The 23,324-nt window shown below is 36.5% G+C and overlaps 1 protein-coding gene across 8 annotated transcripts in view; it reads left to right on the top strand.

The window, feature by feature from the left end:
* ATF7IP (activating transcription factor 7 interacting protein) overlaps window positions 1-23,324 on the top strand; it is a 135,933-nt gene that overhangs the window by 96,054 nt on the left and 16,555 nt on the right. For all 8 annotated transcript variants that reach the window (XM_033222801.1, XM_033222796.1, XM_033222795.1 and 5 more), the window contains exons 10-13: window positions 3,549-3,613; window positions 11,857-11,935; window positions 14,253-14,408; window positions 16,925-17,107. In XM_033222801.1, the coding sequence (XP_033078692.1) occupies window positions 3,549-3,613; window positions 11,857-11,935; window positions 14,253-14,408; window positions 16,925-17,107 (483 nt within the window). The remainder of the gene's footprint in view (window positions 1-3,548; window positions 3,614-11,856; window positions 11,936-14,252; window positions 14,409-16,924; window positions 17,108-23,324) is intronic.

Below are 23,324 nucleotides of genomic sequence, written 5' to 3'. Positions count from 1 at the left end.
TTAAATCTGTATTTCTGTTTATAGTGAGGTAAATGTCCTCCTAAGGGCTTGGAAATTTAAAGCTCAAACTATAGCTAATTTCATTCATTCACAAAGTAATGAATGACTATATTATCTGAGGTTCTTTAGATACACAGAAATGTATAAAATAGTCACTATGATCTCACCAAGCTTACAATCAAATAGGGAATATAGTCATTAAATAACGAATTAATTATAAATGTGATGAGTGTTAGGATTTTGCAGGTTTTCCTGAGAGGACAAAAGAGAACATGGGAAATCTGGAAAGGTGTGAAGTAGTGAACAGAAGAATGGGGGAAATAGGGTTAAAGGGTTTTTGTAGGGGGTATAGAGGGTAATGTGACATCCATGAACCCTGGTTACAGTATGGAGAATGGTTTGGAAGGGATAAAGAATAGTGTTACGAAGGCCAATTAGGAGACTGGAGGCTCTTGTAGGATGAGAGATGGTGGTATGAAAAAGATTTAAACGTTATTTAAGAGGTACTTGGTAATTTATTAATAAAAGTTTAGATGTGTGGAAAAGATGGAGAACTCAAAGATGACTCAGCTTTCTAAGACATTTTTAAATGTTATTCCATTTACTAAACTAGACATTAAAGAAAGAACAGATTTGGGGGAAGTTATATACAATCCATGTACAAGGTATACTTTCAGATTTCATTAAACATCTTCTAAGACTGTGTAAAACTAGAGTTGGCTGGGCATGGTGGCTTATGCCTGTAATACCAACACTTTGGTAGGCTGAGGCAGGAGGATGGCTTGAGCTCAGGAGCTCAAGACCAGCCTTGCAATATAGTGAGACCCCCATATGTACAAAAAATAAAAAATTAGTTTGGCATGGTGACACATGCCTGCAGTCCCAGCTACCCAGGAGGCCAAAGGAGGAGGATTGCTTGAACCCAGGAGGTCAAGGCTGCAGTGAGCCATGGTTGTGCCACTGCACTCCAACCTGGGCAACAGAGGAAGTTCCCTGTCTCAGAAACAAAAACAAGTAAGAGTTTAAACACAGCAATTATTTCTTCAACCATTTCTTCAAGGACAGAATTAAATGAATGAAGTGTTTGCCTTTTTTATGTTCATACAATTATCCAGAGCTACTAAGGGATACTGCCAGTTTAACTCCTGTAAAGTACTTTTTAATTTTATTTACTTTTATTTTTATTTTTATGGAGATGTATTCCATATGATAGAAGGATTTTAAGCTATAATTTCTTATTTTACATCCTAACCAGTTTTGTTGCCTTGATAGATGGAGTTATAATATTTATATCCCGAAGTCATCCAAAGTAGATCTTATAGAAGAAAGCAAAAGCAATGCAATGGAGCTATAAGACATTATATTAAGAATCAAGGGAAAAATTGCATAATAATGGGCAAGGGAGATGTTAGTTGAGAATCTAGAATAAGGAATATTATTACAGTTCCATGAATAATTAACTTATAGCTCTAAGGCAATTAGGTCTAGGAGAGAATCATGCTGGGTAACAAAGAAATGTGTATGTAACATTTTATTAAGCAGTCTAAATCTTTCTTGCATCTTTAGGAATTTTCTTATATGAAAATATTATGACAAAAAGTAAAAATGAGGCCAGGTATGTTGGCTCATGCCTATAATCCCAGCACTTTGGGAGGGCGAGGCAGGTGGATCACTTGAGGCCAGAAGATCGAGACCAGCCTGGCCAGCATGGTGAAAGCAGGTCTCTACTAAAACAAAAATTAGCCAGGCATGGTGGCACTCACTGGTAGTCCCAGCTACTCAGGAGCCTGAGACATGAGAATCGCTTGAACCTGGGAGATGGAGGTTGCAGTGAGCCAAGATCGTGCCACTGCACTCCAGTCTGGGTGACAGAGCAAGACTCTTGTCTCAAAAGAAAAAATAAAAAAAGAATTAAAAAATAAAAACACAAAAGTGAAGCTTCCTCATTTACTTTTTTTTTTATACTTTAAGTTCTAGGGTACATGTGCATGACGTTTATATCATGTATAACTCCCCAATGCAATCCCTCCCTCCTCACCCCCCTCATTTACTTTTTATGTAAAGTTATCTTATTTTGATTTGAAGATGGAAGTGTTTCAAATCCAAATGAATGTATTTTAACATCGTATATAAAAACCTTTGGTAGTAAATCACTGATATTTTGGTAATATCACCTAGTGTATCTTAATACTCCACTCTGTAACATCAGTAACCTAGAATTAGTTTTGTTAGTCTTTCAGGAACTTCATAGTCCCAAACAGATGCTCATTTGTAATAAGTGAAGTAATTTGAATATATTTTTTAATAAATAGATAATATATTAATATTCTTCTTACAAAAAGAAAGTAATTCAGACAAGGTAGGAGAAATCAAAGGGCATCCTTTTTACTTCTGTACCCTAGAATACTTCTCTTTTAACAGGTGAATATTAACCCAACTTGATTTTTTAGACATACAGATTTATATATGTACATATGGAAATACATAGGTAGTTTAATCTCCTGTATTTTTTTTTTTTTTTTTTTGAGACGGAGTCTCGCTCTGTCGCCCAGGCAGGAGTGCAATGACCGGATCTCAGCTCACTGCAAGCTCCACCTCCCGGGTTTACGCCATTCTCCTGCCTCAGCCTCCTGAGTAGCTGGGACTACAGGCGCCCGCCACCTCGCCCGGCTAGTTTTTTGTATTTTTTAGTAGAGACGGGGTTTCACCATGTTAGCCAGGATGGTCTCGATCTCCTGACCTCGTGATCCACCCATCTCGGCCTCCCTCCTGTATTTTTTTAAACATAAATTGTTTACTCTGTATGCATTCTGAAGACTTACAAATGAAAGGAATGCCATAGTTTGACCAAGAGGGTTTTATCTCCAGAAAGAAAGGATGGACTGTTTCAACATTTAAAAACCCCATGTTACCAAACAGGAAACCCTAAATAATCTCAATAGGTGCATAAAACCTTTGATGAAATTTAATGCATTCTGTCTTTTCCTCTCATTAGAAATTGGGACAAAATATGCTTTGTTCATTTTCTGTGCTGTTCTGGAAGTAGCATTATTTTTTAACTGCAAACTCATTACAAGTTAATTGAAAAATGAACAGAAAGAAAAATCATGGATGATTGAACTACTGAGAAATATGCATGTGTATTTTCTTAGATTTACTGCAACTGTTTCTACTGAATTTATTGGAAACATTTTTGACATATTAAATTTTTTTCTCCAAAAGGACATAGTATGGAGGAATTATATTTTATTTAACTATTTCCTCATGTTAGAACATTTAAGTTATGTGTATCTTAAATTATTTCCATGAGATACTGCTTAGAGTTAAAATTGCTGGTTCAGTGGAAAGTTTTTTTTAATCAGTATTGTGAATTTCCCCTTCTGGAAGATACTATAGCAGTGATCTGTGAGTTTGAATTTTTATTTACATATGTGACATGTTGACAGAAAAATAGTTGGAGAAAACTACATGAATTGTTTTATATAAAGCAACTTAACTTTTTACATTTTGTAGATGTTTTTAAAAATGGCTTTTTTTTTACTTTTCAGAAAACCAGACAAACAAAACAATAGATGCTTCTGTCAATAAGAAAGCAGCTGATAGCACATCACAGGTAAGATTTTTCCTTCTTCAGAGTAAAATCCTAATTATGGTCTACAGGAAAATGAATTTTCATCATTCTTTGATTGAATGAAAATTGTTCTATGTCTGTTTTTTTTAACTGTCCAAACATTGTCTCATAACTTCTCTGTAATATTTGACAAGAATTGAGGTTTTTTGTTTTGTCTTGTTTTGTTTTTACATAGCAGTTCTCTTAGAGGTAATAGTTTATTAACTGACTGATTTGATTAGTACAATTGATAGTCCAGTCATTTGCCTTTACATTCTGTAAAGATTGTCTGCAAAAAGAAAACACATGTAATTTCTTCCAGGTACCTCTTTTTTAAGAGTGTTTCACTGGTTTACCCTCACTTGTACCACTCTCTACCCCTACCACCCACCATTTTAATTTTCTCAAAAGTAATCAGAAATACCTTTTGAGGAAGAATTTTTTGTCTGTCTGCTTGTTTATTAGCACTTTGCCAGTCTTTGTACTTTTTCCTATTAAATCTTAACCACCCCGTAATAGTGTAACTACTACTTTCCTGTATTAACAGTGTTCTTCCTTGTTCTTTATTGCTTTAGGTATAATCAATTCATAGTGGTTAGGTTGTTGATAGTTTTATTTTCTTCACTTCCTTTGAATCATTTCAAGAAGCTCATATATTCCTACAAGAACAAAAATGTTAAGCATGTCAGGCATGAAAAACTGACAAGATTTTTAAAACAAGGACATCATTTGATCTTTAAATGTGACTATTTTCCTTAAAAACAATGGATTTTGACCAACCTAGATATACACCATAGTTTATAGAGCAAATAAAAGCTATTAAAAATATCTTAACTTCTTACAAGTGTTAGCAGTTTTTGTGTGCAGTATTAGAGATCAAAGTTGTGATTGTTTCTCAGCATGTCTTGTAGATTATAACTGTGTTTTCATTTAAAATTATAAGATTGAGATACTTTCTAGAAGACGTATAGAAAATGCTGATATATTCAGTGATACTTAGTGACATTTATAGGAAATCTAGTTAAACTTTAATCAAAGGATTTGTGAACATCTCTACTTCCCTCAGTGAGTTTTTTTTTTTTAAACAAGTAATATTTTCAAGGAAAGGAAAATGGACATTATGATGGCTGTCTTTTGTCATTTTATAAATGGTGGTTCTTCTAGAGCTGTGATATCTAATATGATAGCCACTAGTCACATGTAGCTATTTAAATTAAATTAAAAATTTAGTTCCTCAGTCAAAATAACCCCCATTTCAAGGTTCAGTAGCTACAAATGGCTAGTGGCTAGCATATTGGACCACACAGATATAGACTGTTTTCATCATTGCAGAAAGTTGTATTGATCTCTATTGTATAGAGTATTTTGCTGAAATATAGTATATGTAGCTGGGCACGGTGTCTCACGCTTGTAATCCTAGCACTTTGGGAGGCCGAGGCGGGCAGATGATCACCTGAGATCAGGAGTTCGAGACCAGCCTGGCCAACATAGGGAAACCCCCGTCTCTACTAAAAAGACAAAAATTAGCCTGGCGTGGTGGCAGGTGCCTGTAATCCCAGCTACTTGGGAGGCTAAGGCAGGAGAATTGCTTGAACCCAGGAGGACGGAGGTTACAGTGAGCTGAGATCATACCACTTCACTCCAGTGTGGGTGAAAGAATGAAACTCCATCCCATCTCAAAAAAATAATAAATAATATATGTAACATCATAAATATATAAGTGAAATTAAAATGGATATAATGTAAGACACTTGAGGTGGGGCGTGTTGGCTCATGTCTATAATCCCAGCCCTTTGGGAGACGGAGACAGGAGGATCACTTGAGCCCAGGAGTTCGAAACCAGCCTGGGCAACAAAGTGAGACTCCGTCTCTATAAAAAAGAAGAAACTTAAAGAAAAAAAAAAAAAAAAGACACTTGAAACAGGAATTGACTTCACATCAGAAAGCAAAGCAATAGTACAACTTAATGTTAAGCTCTCAATAGATATTTTATTTGGCTTCAAGGAAGAGGAATTTAATATCTGAGTATACAAAAATGCATACGAGCAGTTTGAGCAGCCAGCCTGCTGAAGCAGTGCCTTATCAAAAATAACAAAATTTCAGCTTTGAATTAGTGTCAATTATGTATATGAATAATAAATACAATTACAGGAGTTTTATTGTGTAATAAGAAACTATAATGGAAGTATATATATGTGCTTTCAGTTATGAAGTTATGCTTGCCAGCCAGAATTTTTTGAAACAAATATCATTTTTGTCATTGTGATGAATACCTTTATTAGTGTTCCACTGTTGACTAAGAAATTCTTGATATCTTTTTACCCCAATGTGCAACTTTCTAGCAGATAGAAACTAATGTGAAACAGGTAGCCTGTGATTCTTTGAATTGTCACATTGTAAGTACAATTGGCTAACTTCATTTTCCTATCCCAAGCCTACTTAGTTGTACTTCTTAACACTTTAAGGCTATTTAGATCAGAAGAAATCTGGATGTCTAAGGCCAGGCACAGTGGCTTATGCCTGTAATCCTAGCACTTTGGGAGGCCAAGATGGGCAGATCACTTGAGGTCAGGAGTTCGAGACCAGGCTGGCCAACATGTCTCTACTAAAACTACAAAAATTAGCTGAGGGTGGTGGTGCATGCTTGTAATCCCTTGGGAGGCTGAGACGGGAGGATCACTTGAACCTGGGAGGAGGAGGTTGCAGTGAGTCAAGATAATGCCACTGCATTCCAGCCTGGGTGACAAAATGAGACACTGTCTCAAAAAAAAAAAAGGAAAAAATAAAGAGAAACTTGGATGTCTGGTGTGGAAATGCTTGTTGTCTGGCTGTAATTAGCAAATGATGAAATATGTAAAATATTCCCTTGTAGTTGTTAAATGAAGATTTATCTGATATCCCCAAATAACTATTTATTAACATATTGCACATAATTTATTATTGTATGTTTTATTACTATATATCATTTATATAATGAATTATTAGTTTTATATCCTGAAAACCAAATTTATTCAAATTATCAACATAAGTTATAAAATAGCATTGCTATCTGTAATTGTTGTTTTGAAGGACTCAAGATCACCTTGAAGTTTGCTGATTTGCTAGAAGGATTTCATAAGACCCAGTAGTAGGTTATACTCACCATTATGATTTGTCACAACAAAAGGTGTAGAGCAAGAGCAACAGGGAAAAAAATGTGCAGAGTTGAAGTTCAGAGAGATCAGGCAAAGACTTCCAAGTCGTCTGTCTGGGATCGCACAGAATTTGTTTTTTCTCTGGCTTATTAACCTTAGAGACATGTGCCAAGAGTCTTTTCCCAGAGAATCCTGATTGAGTCTCAGGGTCTGAGGTTTTTTGGAGGGTCTGGTCACATAGTGACATTTTTCTGTGTAACTGGCCATGGCATTGGAAACTCAGGATCCCAACAATGAAACCCAAGTGTACATCATCAATCTTCATATTTATGCAAAGCAATCCTGATGAACACAGTATGGCACAGTTCACTGTTCAGAGTGTATATAAGAGAATTAATCGTTAACATGACCTTCCAAGGGCAACATTCCTGATAACTGACCAAGTCTCAATTATGGTTCCAAGTTCCCTTGGAGAGATGTGCAAGGAATGAACAACCAGCTCTTCTGTGTTAACTCTTTCTTCACATTTGCTGAAGTGTGCCTTTCAGGTATATTCTTGTTTCATTACAAAAAAAGCTACAAAGCCAGTATGTTTGCTCTCTTGAAATTTTCTTAGTGTTTGCTTATTGAGACTGTTCATTTTGGAAAATGGCACATGATTAGGTAACTTTTTAATAAAATTTCTAGTGTTAAAAACTATTTGATATAATTTTTGAATGATTTCAAACTGAAGGTTTCAGTAATATGTGTAAAAACAGATATAAACGTGTCTCTGATTAGATTTCTCAGACATAATATTTTGTCAGGAAAAAATGTAAAGATATATGTATCACATGTATGTGTATCACATGTCTATGTTCGTTTCCACCTGGTGGCATAGAAATAATAAGGTCTACAGTCAGACAACCTGGAGCTTGTCACTTAATAGTGGGTGGGTGCTATGTTAAGTTATTGAACACCTTCAACTTTTCACCTATAAAATAGAGCTAGTGCTAGTAGTTACCACATAGAAATATTAGGAAGAGTAAATGTGTTAATGCATGTAAAGCATTTAGTGCAGTCTAATAGGAGTAGTGCTAGCTATCATGACTATCTTATAAATGTAGTTAATAGTTATTGAAGTAATTACCAATTTTATTTGTCAAAAAAGAAAGTCTATTCAGGAAACTACTTGTAGTATATGATAATAGATAAATTGTATCTGTCAGTTTATGATCAATAAAAATCATAATTTATCATTAGATCATTGCTTGTAGGTCTTCTCGATCTATATAAGCATTTAATGATGCACATTTTCCTCTGAGCACTGCTTTGGCTGCATTCCATAAATTTTCGTGTGTTGCATTTTTATTTCATGTAGTTCCTTGTCATTTCCTTTTGGGTCCTGGGTTGTTTAGTTAGTAATTTGTTTAATTTCATAGTATTTGGGGGTTTTGCAAATTTTTTATTATTGATTTTTCATTTAATGCTATTGGATTTAGAAGATATCCTCTGTATGACTTTGTTACTTTTACACAAATTAGATACGTGTTATAAAGCCCCATCTATGGTATATATCTTAGTGAATGTACCATTACACTTTAAAAGAATATGTATTCTGCTGTTGGGTGTAATGTTTTATAAATGTCAATATAGCATGGTTAATAGTGTAATTTAGATTATTTGTATGTTTACTGATTATTGCCTTTTGCTGTAGTGGTTTTATCTATTACTAAGAGTGGTATGATTGTGAATCTGTTTCTTCCTTTAATTTTATCAGTTTTGCTTCATAGATTTTGACCCTGTATTACATGGTATTTTTTATAATGTATAATTTGTAATCTTGCCATACTTTTATCATTGTAAAATTTCCCTCTTTGTCTCTGTTTTTGATATTAACATAGTTACAGCAGCGTTTTTATGCTTACTGTTTGCATGTTACTTTTTTCAGCTTTTTACTTTGTCTGTGTCTTTGTATTTAAAGTGAATCTGCAAGAGAAAAAAAATCATATTTCTTGATTTGTTGTTGTGTTATCCCATTTGATAATCTCTACATTTTGATAGGAGTTTTTAGACCGTTTATAGTTAATATAAGTTTTGATAGGATTGTGCTTAGGTCTGCTGTTTTGCTATTTGTTTTCTATTTGTTTCATCTGTTTTCTTTTTTGTTGGTTTCTGTGTACCTTTCCTGCTTTATTTTGTATCAGTTTTTTTTTTAAAGCATTCTGTCTTAATTCCTGTTAGCTTTTTAGCGCTCTATCTGTGCGTGTGTGTTTATGTGTGTGTGTGTGTTTTAGGGATTGTTCTAGAGTTTATGTATCTGAATCTTAATTATAGGAACCATGCAATTGTATGTGTACATTTACCTCCTTGATGAAGTTGCTTTCCTTAAATATCACATTCATGTTTTCACATATATTGCACATATATTACATTGTTTTTAATCTGTATGTTGTAGATCTCTAAATATATTGTTTTTAATTGTTGCCTTACAGAATTTTAAAGAAGTTAAGAACAGAAAAGAGATATAGTCTTTAATATTTATCCTTATGTTTACCTTTTCTGGTCCTCTTCCTATGATCCAACTTGGTATTTCCTTTCAAACTGAAGAATGTCCTTAAGCTCATCTTCACAGTGTAGATCTGCTAGTGATGTATTCTCTTGGTTTTTTAATATCTAAAAAATATACTTTTGTATCTTTTGTCTCTTTTTTTCAAGGAGAGTGTCATTGGATATACAATTCTTAAAGGGTTTCTTTTTTTAATTATCAGCACTTTGAATATATTGTTCCAGTGTCGTCTTGCTTCCATAGTTTCTGACCAATAGTCAGCAGTTACTCTTTGCTCCTATATAACATGTAATTTGTTCTGTTTACTTTCAAAATTTGTCATTATTAGTTTTCAGTATTTGGACTATGATGTGTATAGATTTCTTAATGTTTCTTCTGCTTGAGGTTCACTCTTTGATTTGTAAATTAATGTTTTCCACCAAATTGGGGAAGTTTTTGGTTATTATTCAATTTTTTCTTGAGATCTTTGTTTCTTCTCATTTAGGGTTTTGCTAAACTGTTTTATTATTGCACAGGTTTCAGGCATTTTTCATATTTTCTTCTGTTCTTCTTTGTGTCCTATGGACTAGAAAATTTCTGTTGATCTAGCATCAATTTTGTTTTGAGTTTTTCCTGCCCCCTCCAATCTGCTTTTATGCCTACTTAGCTAATTTTTATTTTAGTAATTATTTTTTCAGCTCTATTATTTCTATTTTTTTGTTTCTTTTTCTCTTTAGAGATGTCCTATTTATGCATTCATTGTTACTATATTTAACTCTTTGAAATTTTTTTTTTTTTTTTGAGATGGAGTCTTGCTCTGCCACCTAGGCTGGAGTACAGTGGTGCAATCTCGGCTCACTGCAACCTCCGCCTCCTAGGTTCAAGCGATTCTCCTGCCTCATCCTCCCGTGTAGCTGGGACTATAGCCACCCACCATCACGTCCGGCTAATTTTTGTATTTTTAGTGGAGGTGGGGTTTCACTATGTTGGCCAGGCTGGTCTTGAACTCCTGACCTCATGATGTGCCTACGTTAGCCACCCAAAGTGTTGGGATTAGAGGCGTGAGCCACTGCTCCTGGCTTTAAACATATTTTTAATAGCTACTTTCAAATCTTTATCTGCTGAATCTAATCTCTGCTTAGAGTCAGTTTGTATTGACTTATTTTTTGTCCTAAGTTAGTTCCACTTTTCAAAGCTCTGGACCTTAATGATAATATGTTGTAGTGAAACTTTATTTTACATTTGTTTGATGATTTTTGGGATCTTTTAGTTTGGGATTTTATAGATCTTTGGTGTTTGTTATAACCCATTTTCTGTGAAGTCATTATTGTAGAAAGATTTATAAGAATTAGAATTGCATTATTATCTTGGGGTTGGGCCTGGATATTATAAAGTCAAGGCATTATTTTCCTTTTTTTTTTTTTTGAGACGGAGTCTCGCTCTGTTGCCCAGGCTGGAGTGCAGTGGCCGGATCTCAGCTCACTGCAAGCTCTGCCTCCCGGGTTTACGCCATTCTCCTGCCTCAGCCTCCCAATAGCTGGGACTACAGGTGCCCGCCACCTCGCCCGGCTAGTTTTTTGTATTTTTTAGTAGAGACGGGGTTTCACCGTATTAGCCAGGATGGTCTCGATCTCCTGACCCCGTGATCCGCCTGTCTCGGCCTCCCAAAGTGCTGGGATTACAGGCTTGAGCCACCGCGCCCGGCTGGCATTATTTTCTTTAATTTCTCAATTTGAGTTTTGCAGATGAAAACCTTTATCATTTGGAATTGATCTCAGTATAATATATCAAAGTAAATTGTGATTATCGGTTATTAAGCAGTTGTCATGTATCATATATGGCATTAAGCACCTTATATACACATTTGGATTAATCCTCACAATAGCCTCAATATTCAAATATTGGAAACTGAGATAATTACCCATCTGAATCAGGTAGCTAATAAGTTAGAACTGTAAGACACACTCAATCTTTCTGATTTCAGAGTCCTGGCTCTTTAGGTTTTTACTGTCTTACCTTCCTTTTCAGTTGCTATCATGTGGTTTTTAAAGGTTTTTCTTATAATCCTAATATTTCTCATGATTTTGGATGATGGGTTACTGGTCAACTTGGCTGTGCATTTAATAGCATAGCAAACCATATGATTTCATAGTATACCATACCGGTTTTTTTAGGGCAAAAAAATTTAGGTTATTTTCTATAACCCAATTCTAGCTTGAATAATTGCCTTTGGTGTTGTGGTGGATTAATATTGATAATTTAGAGTAGTATTGATAAACATTTTAAATGTCACAAAATGAATAGTGTTTGTAATCTTATTTGCTGTGTGCAACAGATAGCCTAATTTTTTAAAGAAAACGTCTTGAATTTCTTTTGAAAATTGTATTTCATATAGTGGATGTTTAATGCATGAGTATCCTGGGGCATTTGTCAGACAAACCCTCTTTATTCAGGTACAGCCTTTTAGGGGTCCTGATTGAACCAGGTTACTCATTAGTCTCATTTTACCTCACTTATCATTTCATTTTTTAACTTGTATATCTGCCAGAGTTTTCTTTGTAAAATGTATAAGCTTTGTTTTTCAGAGTGGAAAAGCCACTGGCAGTGATTCAGGTGGTGTCATTGATCTCACAATGGATGATGAAGAGAGTGGAGCTTCACAAGGTACTTCAGTAGTAATTTGGGATTGGGCCTGGTTTTGATACCATTTTTTTTTTTGTCTTAATACAGTACAATATTCTACAAAGACAGATGTTTACGGCATTATGCTTGGTTTATTTGTGTTCTTTTTGTAATGGAAGTTTTTATATTAGAATTTTAAAATTTGGCCAGGTGCAGTGTTTCACACCTGTAATTGCAGTGCTTTGGGAGGCCAAGGCAGGAGGATCGAGGCAAGAGGCCAGGAGTTTGAGACCAGCCTAGGCAACACAGTGAAATCCCATCTCTACAAAAAATTTAAGGATTAGCTGGGTGTGATGGCATGTGTCTGTGGTCCCAGCTACATGGGAGGCTGAGGCAAGAGGATAACTTGAGCCTGAGAGGTTGAGGCTGCCGTGAGCTGTGTTTATGCTGCTGTATTCCAGCCTGGGTGACAGAATGAGGCCCTTTCTCAAAAAAAAAAAAAAAAAAAATTTAAAATAGAATCAACTCTTAAATAAGTATGAACAATCTGTAGAGGAAAACAGCAATTAAGAGAATATTGTAATTTTTGGAGTACCTCTGTTTTTGTATCTCTTATTTCACTTGATCCTTGCAAAAAATTCTGTAATACTCTTTTAGACTTGAGGAAACTTGTTAGCCTTAGAGAAAACAATTCAGACTCATTAAGGGTCTTGGGAATAAAATCCAACTCTTCTGTCTCTACATTAAATGTTCTTTTTCTCTCTCTGTTTATGTTTCAGTGTAGATACTGTATATGTATGTATACATTTAATTTTGGTCATTTGAATTAGTTTCTTTTATCTAGCATTATATAAATAAAAATAGAAGTAATTTTAAAAAGCATTCACATCCAAAATAATAATATTCTGAGTTAGAATATTTAAAAACTGTAAACTATATTCCTAGTTATTCTGCAGTGTTAATAGGTGTTTCATGAATGCAAAGTTCTATGGTTAAATATGCTTGGGAAATGCTGAGTTTAAAGTTAAATTGATTTTTTTATTAATGCAGACTTCTCTGAGCCTGTACTATGCTGATTTATAATGTAAATCTCTAAGAATGATTTAAGATATGAAGTGTTCCTCAAACTTACTTGGCTGCGCAAAATAATGTTCAGCTACATATCTATAAAACTCTGGTGATTATTGCACATGGAAAATATAGTAATAATGTGCTGAATTACTTATTATTATCTTAAAGACATTACTTTTTTAAAAACCCAAATATTTTAAAAGTAGTATTTTGGGGAATCAGTCTAGTTGAGCTTAGGAAAACAAAAGTTAAATAGCTATACAATTGATTATATGACACTAAAGTTGATTTTGTTATTTAAAACTGAATTGAGAAATGTATGCCATCCTTCATCTGGGTTGAACTCAAGCCAGTATGATTATTCTTTAAAAGTTTCAAATTATCTCTATTGTTTTCACTAATTTTTAATGGACAGCTATGACTATTATAATGGATCCCTAAAGAAAAAAATAAATACGGGTTTTTGAGAAGACACAGGTAGGCTTAATTCTGGATTAAAAAGTAAAGTCCTAAAAGTTTGTTTTCAGTGCTCTCACCATTTCCCTAGCATCCATGCCTCATGGGGTCTCTCGTTGCCCCACCTTTGGGTCTGTCTCAAATTCTCACGTTCCTAGAGTACACTGTTTTCTAATGGCATTAAAGTATCCATCGTTAACGCCTTGGGTTTTATTTACATGTAGTGTGGTATTCTATGGGACAGAAATTGATGGGGATTATTTTGGATAGAAGGACTTTTGGGTGGTTTCCTGTTTTTAAGAGTTTTTTCTGAGATGCAAATGTTTATTTTATAGGCTGTTGAAGACCTTTTTTGAGATTAGTCATTCTTTGTCTATTTTAAAGACTATATAGTGATGATAAGCAACCATCTGTTATCAAAGAACCTAAATAATTGTAGTAATTGAAATTCAAGATCACAGCAAAAACTCATCAGTTTATAGATATTTGTCTAGAAGAGTATTCTTTCTATAGGTATGTAGATTATATATTTGTGCAAATAATGAATTATTCTAGTTGGCATATTGTATTGAATTTACAAGTAAGATTATTTCTGAATTTCTGTAAATGTGAATTAGAATCTGTGATAGAACCACCAGCGAATTACATATGCTCTTAACTCAGTTTTCAAATCAGCAAAAATACACATAAGTAAAATGGAAATAAATTGTTCTCTTAGAGGTAAATGTGACACCCAAGTGGCAAGCAAAAGTAAAATTTGTCCATAGAGGAAAGACTTGTATTTCCTAATTTTTTTTCTTGTCAGTCATAATATTTCACTTTTAACTAACAGACCCCAAAAAGCTAAATCACACTCCTGTATCAACCATGAGTTCTTCTCAGCCTGTGTCACGACCTTTGCAACCCATACAACCAGCACCGCCTCTTCAACCATCTGGGGTGCCAACAAGTGGACCATCTCAGACCACCATACACTTACTACCTACAGGTAAATTTGCTGAATCATTGAGTAGAAGCTTTAGTTTGCCTGTAGAGAACTATGACTATGGAGTTAAGCAGAAAGATATGACAGAAAATTAAGAATAATTCTTATTGTTAATTTAAGGACTACAATGTGTGTCCTTTTGAAGGCAGTATAACTTAGTTTTACTGACTGTCTTAAGCAGCAGCACTGGTAAAGAATGATTATAAAGTATATATTTATTTACTTAACATTATATAAAGAAAAAGAGGTAATTTTAAAAAGCATTCCCATCCAAAATAATAATATTCTGAGTTAGAATATTTAGAAACTGTAAACCAATTCCTAGTTATTCTGCAGTGTTAATAGGTGTTTCATGAATACAAAGTTTCATGGTTAAATATACTTGGGAAATGCTGAGTTTAAAGCTAAATTAATTTTTTTCTTAATGCAGGCTTCTCTGAGCCTTTACTATGCTAATTTATAATGTACATCTCCAAGAATGATTTAAGATAAAAAGTGTTTCTCAGACTTACTTGGCTGCGCAAAATAACATTCACCTAATATCTATAAAACTCTGGTGATTCCTAATGCATATGGAAAATAATATTATTCTGAGTTATATTCTTGACACTAGCCTGGGCAACACAGTGAAACTCCATCTCTACAAAAAATTTAAAAAGTAGCAGATTTGTCATCTGCCACAGCAAATGTTCTGTAAACGGCAGAAATGAGTGTAATTTCTCTGGAAAAGATGGACATAATGACTTGTTCTCAGTGTAACCAAGAAGTTGTAACTGACCGATCAAACAAGAAGTTTTAAATGTGTCTTATCTTGAAATAGCTTTAACTAGTCTAACACTACCACCAGGAATCATATGCTTGCTACCTTTCAAGAAGCTGTAAATTCAAAGTTTTCAAGATTTAGCCTGTATCCCCTAAACTGTTCAGAAGCCAATCAAGATGGTTTGTCTTCTGTAAAACAGTCCATTGCTTGAAGATTTATCTGCACAGTTCTTACATAAGTACTCTTCTCATTAAGGGAAACTTTGAATTAAAGTGGGGTTTTATCCAGTAAAATTTACACTTAAAATACCAAATAACTTGTAGGAATCAGGATATTTTCCATAGTGATTTAGCAAACTATTTGTTAATTAATCTTTGAGTTATGAAATTATTGTTGATGCAGCAAATGTGTGGTTGTTTTGTTAGGGACTGTTTAGATTTGTTGAATTTCAGAATCCTAGATGCTTATTCAGACTTTCCCATCAGTTAAAATAAATTTTACCTTGTTGGCATTTCCAGGCAAAAGAATGTGCTTGTGTGACTTTATCTGGTGTGTAAATTTTATATTGGTTCTCATATTTCAATACCATTGTTCTATCTAAATAGGCAGTTATAAGTAAGTTCAACCTTGGAAGCTGTGTTATCTGTCTTTCTTTATATTTATACAAAGTTATAATGACAGTCATCAAAATTAGATATTTTGGAAGGAAATGTCATTATTCAAACCCATGGGCAGTATAGATTATGGAATGGGGAGTAAAGAGATGAAGAAATAAGTGTTCTTTCTTGTTAATACTTTCTTCTTTCTTCCCATTTCTGAAGACTCACATCGAAAGTTAGGATCTGTAAAGACCGAAGAGCCCTTAGTAAAGAAACCGTTTTATCTTTGTTATAGCCAGTATTTTCCTCCAAATTGATTTTTTATAGGACCCATGTGTTTCCATATCAAAGTAGATTGATTTATTTTTTATTATGTAATTACTACATGGTCATTTGTAAAATATGATTCTAATTCAGAGAGTTGTTAACAAGAAAGTGTCACTAAAAATCATTATTATAGATACATGCTGTCAGTGAATGTTTATGACTCATTTTTTGATAAATATTTATTAACATTACTCAAGATATTAATGCTTTCTGGAACATACAATAGGAGGAATGCCAGAGTAGAGAAGGGAGAAGTCTGTTTTTTAATGGATTTTATTTACTGTTTTTAAAAAAGATAGATTGGTTCAGCTAAACAAAATGTTGATTATAATGGTCAAAGAGATAGGTTGGCTCACTTGAAAAATAAATGTGAATTAACAATAGCCAGTCAGTTTCTTTATCTTTGGGAATACAAAGATACTCTTTTGGATTTACACCCCCTTGGTAGGAGGCCTGGAGGGCTTATGATTCTACTTTGCTAAGAACAATTAAAATTAGGAGGTTTTTCTCTTTTAAATCACTCCTGTGCCATCATACTCTTGATTCTGCACCTTTTAAAAAAATCTTCACATTGCTAATTATCTGGTCAAACCAGAGTGGGAAGGGAGTTGGATGTGGTGGAGGTGTTCTTTTCCTGTGAAGCTTGCATTTTAATATTATTAATGTTTATTGGCCCTATCATTTTTATCTTAGAAGACCATAAAAGGAGACTGTTATTTCTGTCTGCTTTATCAGTTAATTAGATTTTATACAAAGATAACTACCATTTAATACTGTTTGCTTAACGTAAATTTACTGTATTCTTAGTATCTTTTTCTGCCTTCCATTAGCTCCAACTACCGTGAATGTAACACATCGTCCAGTAACTCAGGTGACCACAAGACTCCCTGTACCAAGAGCTCCTGCAAACCACCAGGTGGTTTATACAACTCTTCCTGCACCACCAGCTCAGGCTCCCTTGCGAGGAACTGTTATGCAGGCTCCTGCTGTTCGGCAGGTCAATCCCCAAAATAGTAAGAGATTTTTCTTGTATATGGCCCCAAGATACATGCAGTTCTCTTCAGCGTTTAGTTGGAATGGCATATAATAATGTTAAATTTTGCAAAAATTTATTATAATGTCATATTAAAAGTATTGTTATAAGTTCAAGAGATCTGTACTACAACATAGAAACTATAGTATACTTAAAATCAATGTAGTGTATTCTTGAAAATAGCCAATAGAGCAGATTTTAAGTATTGTCACCACACACAAAAAAGGTAAGTATGTGAGATCATGCATATGTCAGTTAGCTAGATTTAGCCATTCTGCAATGTATGCATATTTCAAACATGTTGTATACCATAAATATATATGATTTTTGTCAATTAAAAAATAGTTTTCAAAAAAGAATTTTTCTTCCCTTAGGAGAGTTAAACAGAGAAAATTTTGTTCATGTATACTAGTTGATTTGTGCTCTGAGTGTTGTCTTTAATTTAAGTTTATTTATGGCCTGTGTTGGTATAGTACACAATTTGATATTGGTATATTCTCTACTCTATTAAGAAACACCTTACCTAATTAGAGTGGGAATGGTCAATTGTGATTTAGCCCAGATGATGGAAATCATGGTAAAGGATAGCCTTCAATGAGAGTCTTAAAGATATGGAAAGTGGCTGAGAAAAGAAGGGAAAATGTTAAAGAAAGCTTGTAGTTTCCTGTATATATCATATGTTAGTTATATACATATGTTACATATATGTAACATGTTACAAATATGACATTTAAAAATTACATATTAACCACATATAAGCAGTAGTAGAATATATCGTATAAACACAAGCTTATATAAAAGGTATATCTAAACTTTAAAGTAAAGAAAAATAATAAAATGAATTACATATGAACTCTTCATCAGGTTAAGAAGTAGAAATTTTTCAGTATCCTGTGAGTGCTCTTGTATCCCTGTCTTGACTACATCCCTTTTCCTTTCCATCAAAGGTTAACCACTGTTCCTACTTTTCTATTAGTCATTCTGCTTTTCTTTATGATTTTGCCACCAAAATTGATATCATTTAAACGTATTAGGGTTCTCTAGAGGGACAGAACTAACAGGATAAATAGATACATAAAGGGGAGTTTACTAACTATTAACTTACACGATCAAAAGGTCCCTCAATAGGCTGTCTGCAAGCTGAGGAGCAAGGAAAGCCAGACTGAATCCCCAAACTGAAGAATTTGGAGTCCAATATTGAAGGGCAGAAAGCATCTAGCACAGGAGAAAGATGTAGGCTGGAAGGCTAGCCAGTCTCTCCATTTCATGTTTTTCTGCCTGCTTTGTATTCATTGACAGTTGATTAGATTGTGCCCACCAGATTAAAGGTGGATCTGCCTTCCCCAGCCCACTGACTCAAATGTTAATCTCTTTTGGCAACACCCTAACGGACACACCCAGAATCACTATTTTGTATCCTTCCATCAAGTTGACACTCAGTGTTAACCATCACAAGTCCACCCCTTGTCAACTTGAACCCATACACATCTCCTCGGATTATACATATTCTTCAAATAAAGAGAGTAGTAAGGCCATAATTAAACCTAACATAATACAGCTATCCTTTGTACAACCGGAAATGCACCAATCCCCAAGCCAAATACTATTACATAAAATTAACAATACTTAAATGTTGATAGGAAGTCAATAAATCTTATGTCACATGATGAAGGAAAAGGAAATAAAGATATTTTCTTGTACAAGTGTATACATGCACAAACATGTTATTAGCAAAAGAAGGAGGAAATACTCATGACAATTACAGTCCCCGATACTGCAGCTGGTCACATGGTCGTGGCTGCTATTGATGACTACCTTCTTCTACTACCCATTCTGTATTCTCTTTGCCTTCAGCAAGCACTTCAGCTGGTCATGGTTTATTCCTGGTGGAGTGACCCAGTCCTTCATTCCTGAGTATTTTTAGTGCTTCATAGATTGGGGTGTTATAGTTTCCTGTTGACCTTAATCACAGGGCATGGTAATACTAAGAGACACCTTAATGGATCTCCTGTATTCCATGCATACTCTTCCTTACCTCCCTTCTGGAACAGTAGACTGATTTCTTCTTGGTGGTCCGGGACAGTCACTACAGCCAACACTAACTCCCTTGTTAGCCTGTTGACTTAAAGGTAAGAGGAGCCCAAAGTGTCCAGGGGGCAATCTTAAGTTCCAGTTTAATGGAATCCTTGTGTCTCCTGGTACGAGCGTTCCTCCCTCTGGAACTAAGACCTCTAGGCCAGCAGAACGTAATGTCACAGGAACAGGAAGCAAAAATTTTGCCAGTGGATCCCTAGGGGTAAAGGTGAGTGGTGTCACTTCCACTTACACCCCCTGATTCCTGGACCCATGAATCCTGGCTGTGGAAGAAACAGCACCATATATATTGGACGCTGATTCAGAGCGTACACGGCCTTCTGGAGAACTTTGCCCCAGCCCTGCACAGTATTATCACCTGGTTGGGATTGTAATTGTGACTTCAAAAGGCCATTCCACCATTCTGTAAATCCAGCTGCTTCAGGACAATGAGGAACATGGTAAGACCAGTGAATTCCATGAGCATGAACCCACTGCCACACTCCTTTAGCCATAAAATGAGTGCTTGGTCAGAGGCAGTGCTGTGTGGGATACCATGATGGTGGATAAGGCATTCTGTGAGTCCATGGATAGTAGTCTTGGCAGAAGCATTGTGTGCAGCATAGGCAAACTCATATCTGGAGTAAGTGTCTATTCCAGGGAGGACAAATCTCTTCCCTTTCCATGATAGAAGAGGTCCAATATAATCAACCTGCCACCAGGTAGCTAGCTGATCACTCCAAGAAATGGCGTGCCATATCGAGGGCTCAGTGTTGGTCTCTTCTGCTGGCAAGTGGGCACTCAGCAATGTCCATAGTCAGATCAGCCTTGGTAAGTGGAAGTCCATGTTGCTGAGCCCAGGCATCACCTCCAGCACTGCCACCATGGCTACTTTGTTCATGGGCCCTTTGGGCGATGACAGGGGTGGCTGTGGATAGAGGCTGAGTGGTGTCCACAGAACGGGTCATCCTATCAACTGGATTATTAATATCCTCCTCTGCTGAGGTCACCCGTTGGTGAGCACTCACAAGGGATACAAATACCTTCACAGTTTTTGACCACTCAAAGAGTCCATGCACATATCTCTTCCCCAAATTTCCTTGTCACCAATTTTCCAATCATAATTCTTCCTAGTCCTTGACCATCCATCTAAACCATTGGTTACAACCCATAAGTATATATAATCGTGCATCTGGCCATCTATCCTTCCAAGCAAAGTGCACAACCAGGTGTGCTGCTCGAAGTTCTTCCAACTGGGAAGATTCCCCTTCACCGGTGTCCTTCAGGGATGTCCTAGAAAGGGGCTGTAGTGCTGTAGCTGTGCACTTTCCAGTGGTGCCTGCATATGGTGCAGAACCATCTGTGAACCAGGCCCTAGTCATCTGTTCCACTGTCAGGTGATCATAGGGACCCCCCATGAGGCCATCAGTACAGGCTGGGTAAGAGAATGCAGGGTGGCAGGAGTGGAGACATGGGCATTGAGCCACTGCCTCATGTAAATTAGTTGTGCCTTCGGCACCTGCTCGAACCCAGTCACATATATACCACTTCCATTTGATGCATGACCTACTTTATGGCTAAGTGGATCAGAAAGCACCCAGTTCATGATAGTCAGCTCAGGTCACATGGGACTTGATGACCCACAGTCAGATGTTCAGTTTCCACCAAAGCCCAGTTAACAGGCCAAGAGCTGTCTCTCAAAAGGAGAGTAGTTACCTGCAAAAGATGGCAGGGCCTTGCTCCAAAATCCTGGAGGCCTCTGCTGTGATTCACCTATGGGGTCCTGCCACAGGCTCTAACAGCATCCCTCTCTGCCCCTCACACCTCAAGCACCATTGAATCTGCTGGTCATATGGCCCAAGTGGCAGAACACCTTGCCCAATAGCCTGGACCTGTTGCAGAGCCTTTTCCTATTCTGAACCACACTCAAGACTGGCAGCCTTTCAGTACACTCAATAAATGGGCTGGAGTAACACACCCAAATGAGGAATGTGTTGCCTCCAAAATCCAAATAGGTCCACTAGACGTTGTGCTTGTTTCTTGGTTGTAGCAAGGGCCAAATGCAGCAACTAATCTTTGCCTTAACAGGAATGTGTTGACAGGCCCCACATCACTGGACCCCTAGAAATTTTACTGAGGTAGAAGTTCCCTGAATTTTGTCGGGTTTATTTCCCATCCTCTGGCACACAAATGTCTCACCAGTAAGTTCAGTGTTTTTGCTACTTCTTGCTCACTTGATCCAATCAGAATAATGTCATCAATGTAATGGACCAGTGTGATATCTTGCAGGAGCAAAAACTGATCAAGGTCTCTCTGAATAAGATTATGACACAAAGCTGGAGAGTTGATATACCCCTGAGGTAAGACAGTGAAGGTATATTGTCATCTTTGCCCACTGAAGGCAAATTGCTTCTGGTGGTCCTTTGGACAGGAATGGAGAAAAAGGATTTGCCGAGTCAATGGCTGCACTCCAGGTACTAGGAGATGTGTTAATTTTCTCAAGGAATGAAACCACATCTGATACAGCAGCTGCAATTAGAGTCACCACTTGATTCAGCTTATGATAATCCACTGCCGTTCTTCAAGATCCATCTGTCTTCTGCATAGGCCAAATGGGAGAATTGAATGGGGACATGGTGGCAAGCACCACCTCTGCATCTTTCAAGTCCTTGATGGTGGCACTAATCTCCTCAGTACCTCCAGAAATGGGATATAGTTTTTGATTTACTGTTTTTTAGAGGCATCTCTAATGGCTTCCAGTTGACCTTTCCCACCATAGTTGCCCCTACCCTGCCAGTCAAGGAGCCAATGTGGTGGATCTGCCAGCTGCTAAGTATGTCAATGCCGATTATGCATTTTGGCACTGGGGAAATGACCACAGGATGAATCTAGGGACCCACTGGACCCACTATAAGTGAGACCTAAGATAAAACTCCATTAATTATCTGACCTCCATAAGCCCCTACTTTAACTGGAGGACCACAATGATGCTTTGGGTCTCCTGGAATCAGTGTCTGCTCAGAACCAGTGTCCAGTAGTGCCTGAAATGTCTGATCATTTCCCTTTCCCCAATGCACAGTTACCTTGGTAAAATGCCAGAGGTCTCCTGTGGGAAGGATGGGAGAAAGATTCACTGCGTAAGTTGTCAGGAATGTAGTGGGATCCTTCCTCAAGGGAACTGAGCCTCACCTTCGTTCAAGGGGTTCTTGGTCTGTAAACTGACTCAAGTCTAGAACTTGAGGGGTCGTCATTCTCTGTTTTTATTCTTCAATTTAGTCTTTTGTTCCATCGACCTAGAAGTTTTCTGGTTGTATAAATTAGGAATGCAGTAGGCTTCCATCAGTTTCACCTCTAGGAACACTGTGATTAATTAGCCAATGCCAGACCTCTATCCAAGTCAGACTCTTCTGATTGCCACTTGCCTGTGCTGTCCATTATGGTAGCTACGCCAACCTTGCCTTGGACACTTGAGTGCCGCCACTTGGCCCCTGTCAACTTAGGATCCAGTTATTCCTATTGTATTTACATTTTGTGGTTGAGTGACTGCAGTTCCCACTGTTAGATCTGACATACAGAGACGAGCAGTTAGAGGGCTCTTCAAAGATACAGGTGCTGCCCTCACAAATCTATTTCTCAAGGCATTGGTCAAGGGTATATCTTCTGGACCTTCCCAGCTGGGATTACTAACTCTAAAGTGACTGATGATAAAGTTCACTCTGTCATCCCAATCTCCTTAGTCTTTGGATCCCTTCCTCTACATTAACCAAGGGAGATCAGTCATTTCCAGCTCACTCACATGTGCCATCTTTTAATCCTTATTTCAACTAACTAAGCAAATAATCTATTAGAACCTTTTATTTTTTAACTCCCTGAGCTAACCTGAAATGCAGAGTCCCTACTTAGTGGGCCCAAATCAAGAAATTCAGCCTGATCCAACTTTGTTCCTTCCACCATAATCTCATACCCTTAATATCCATCCCCATGCCTGTTCTCCGGATTTCTGTTCATGTAAATTAGAGAACTCAAAACAGTTCTCTTTGAGTGTAGCCTACCTCCTCATAGGTCACACTCTTAAGCTCACCTCTAGGGGCCCACCAGTACTTTAGTCTAGTTATAGGTCTAGA

The sequence above is a fragment of the Trachypithecus francoisi genome, unplaced genomic scaffold, assembly GCF_009764315.1.
Source record: "Trachypithecus francoisi isolate TF-2019V2 unplaced genomic scaffold, Tfra_2.0 Lachesis_group11, whole genome shotgun sequence".
NCBI lineage: Eukaryota > Metazoa > Chordata > Mammalia > Primates > Cercopithecidae > Trachypithecus > Trachypithecus francoisi.
Note: the sequence above shows the minus strand (reverse complement) of the source record. Positions and strands in the feature narration are given on the sequence as shown.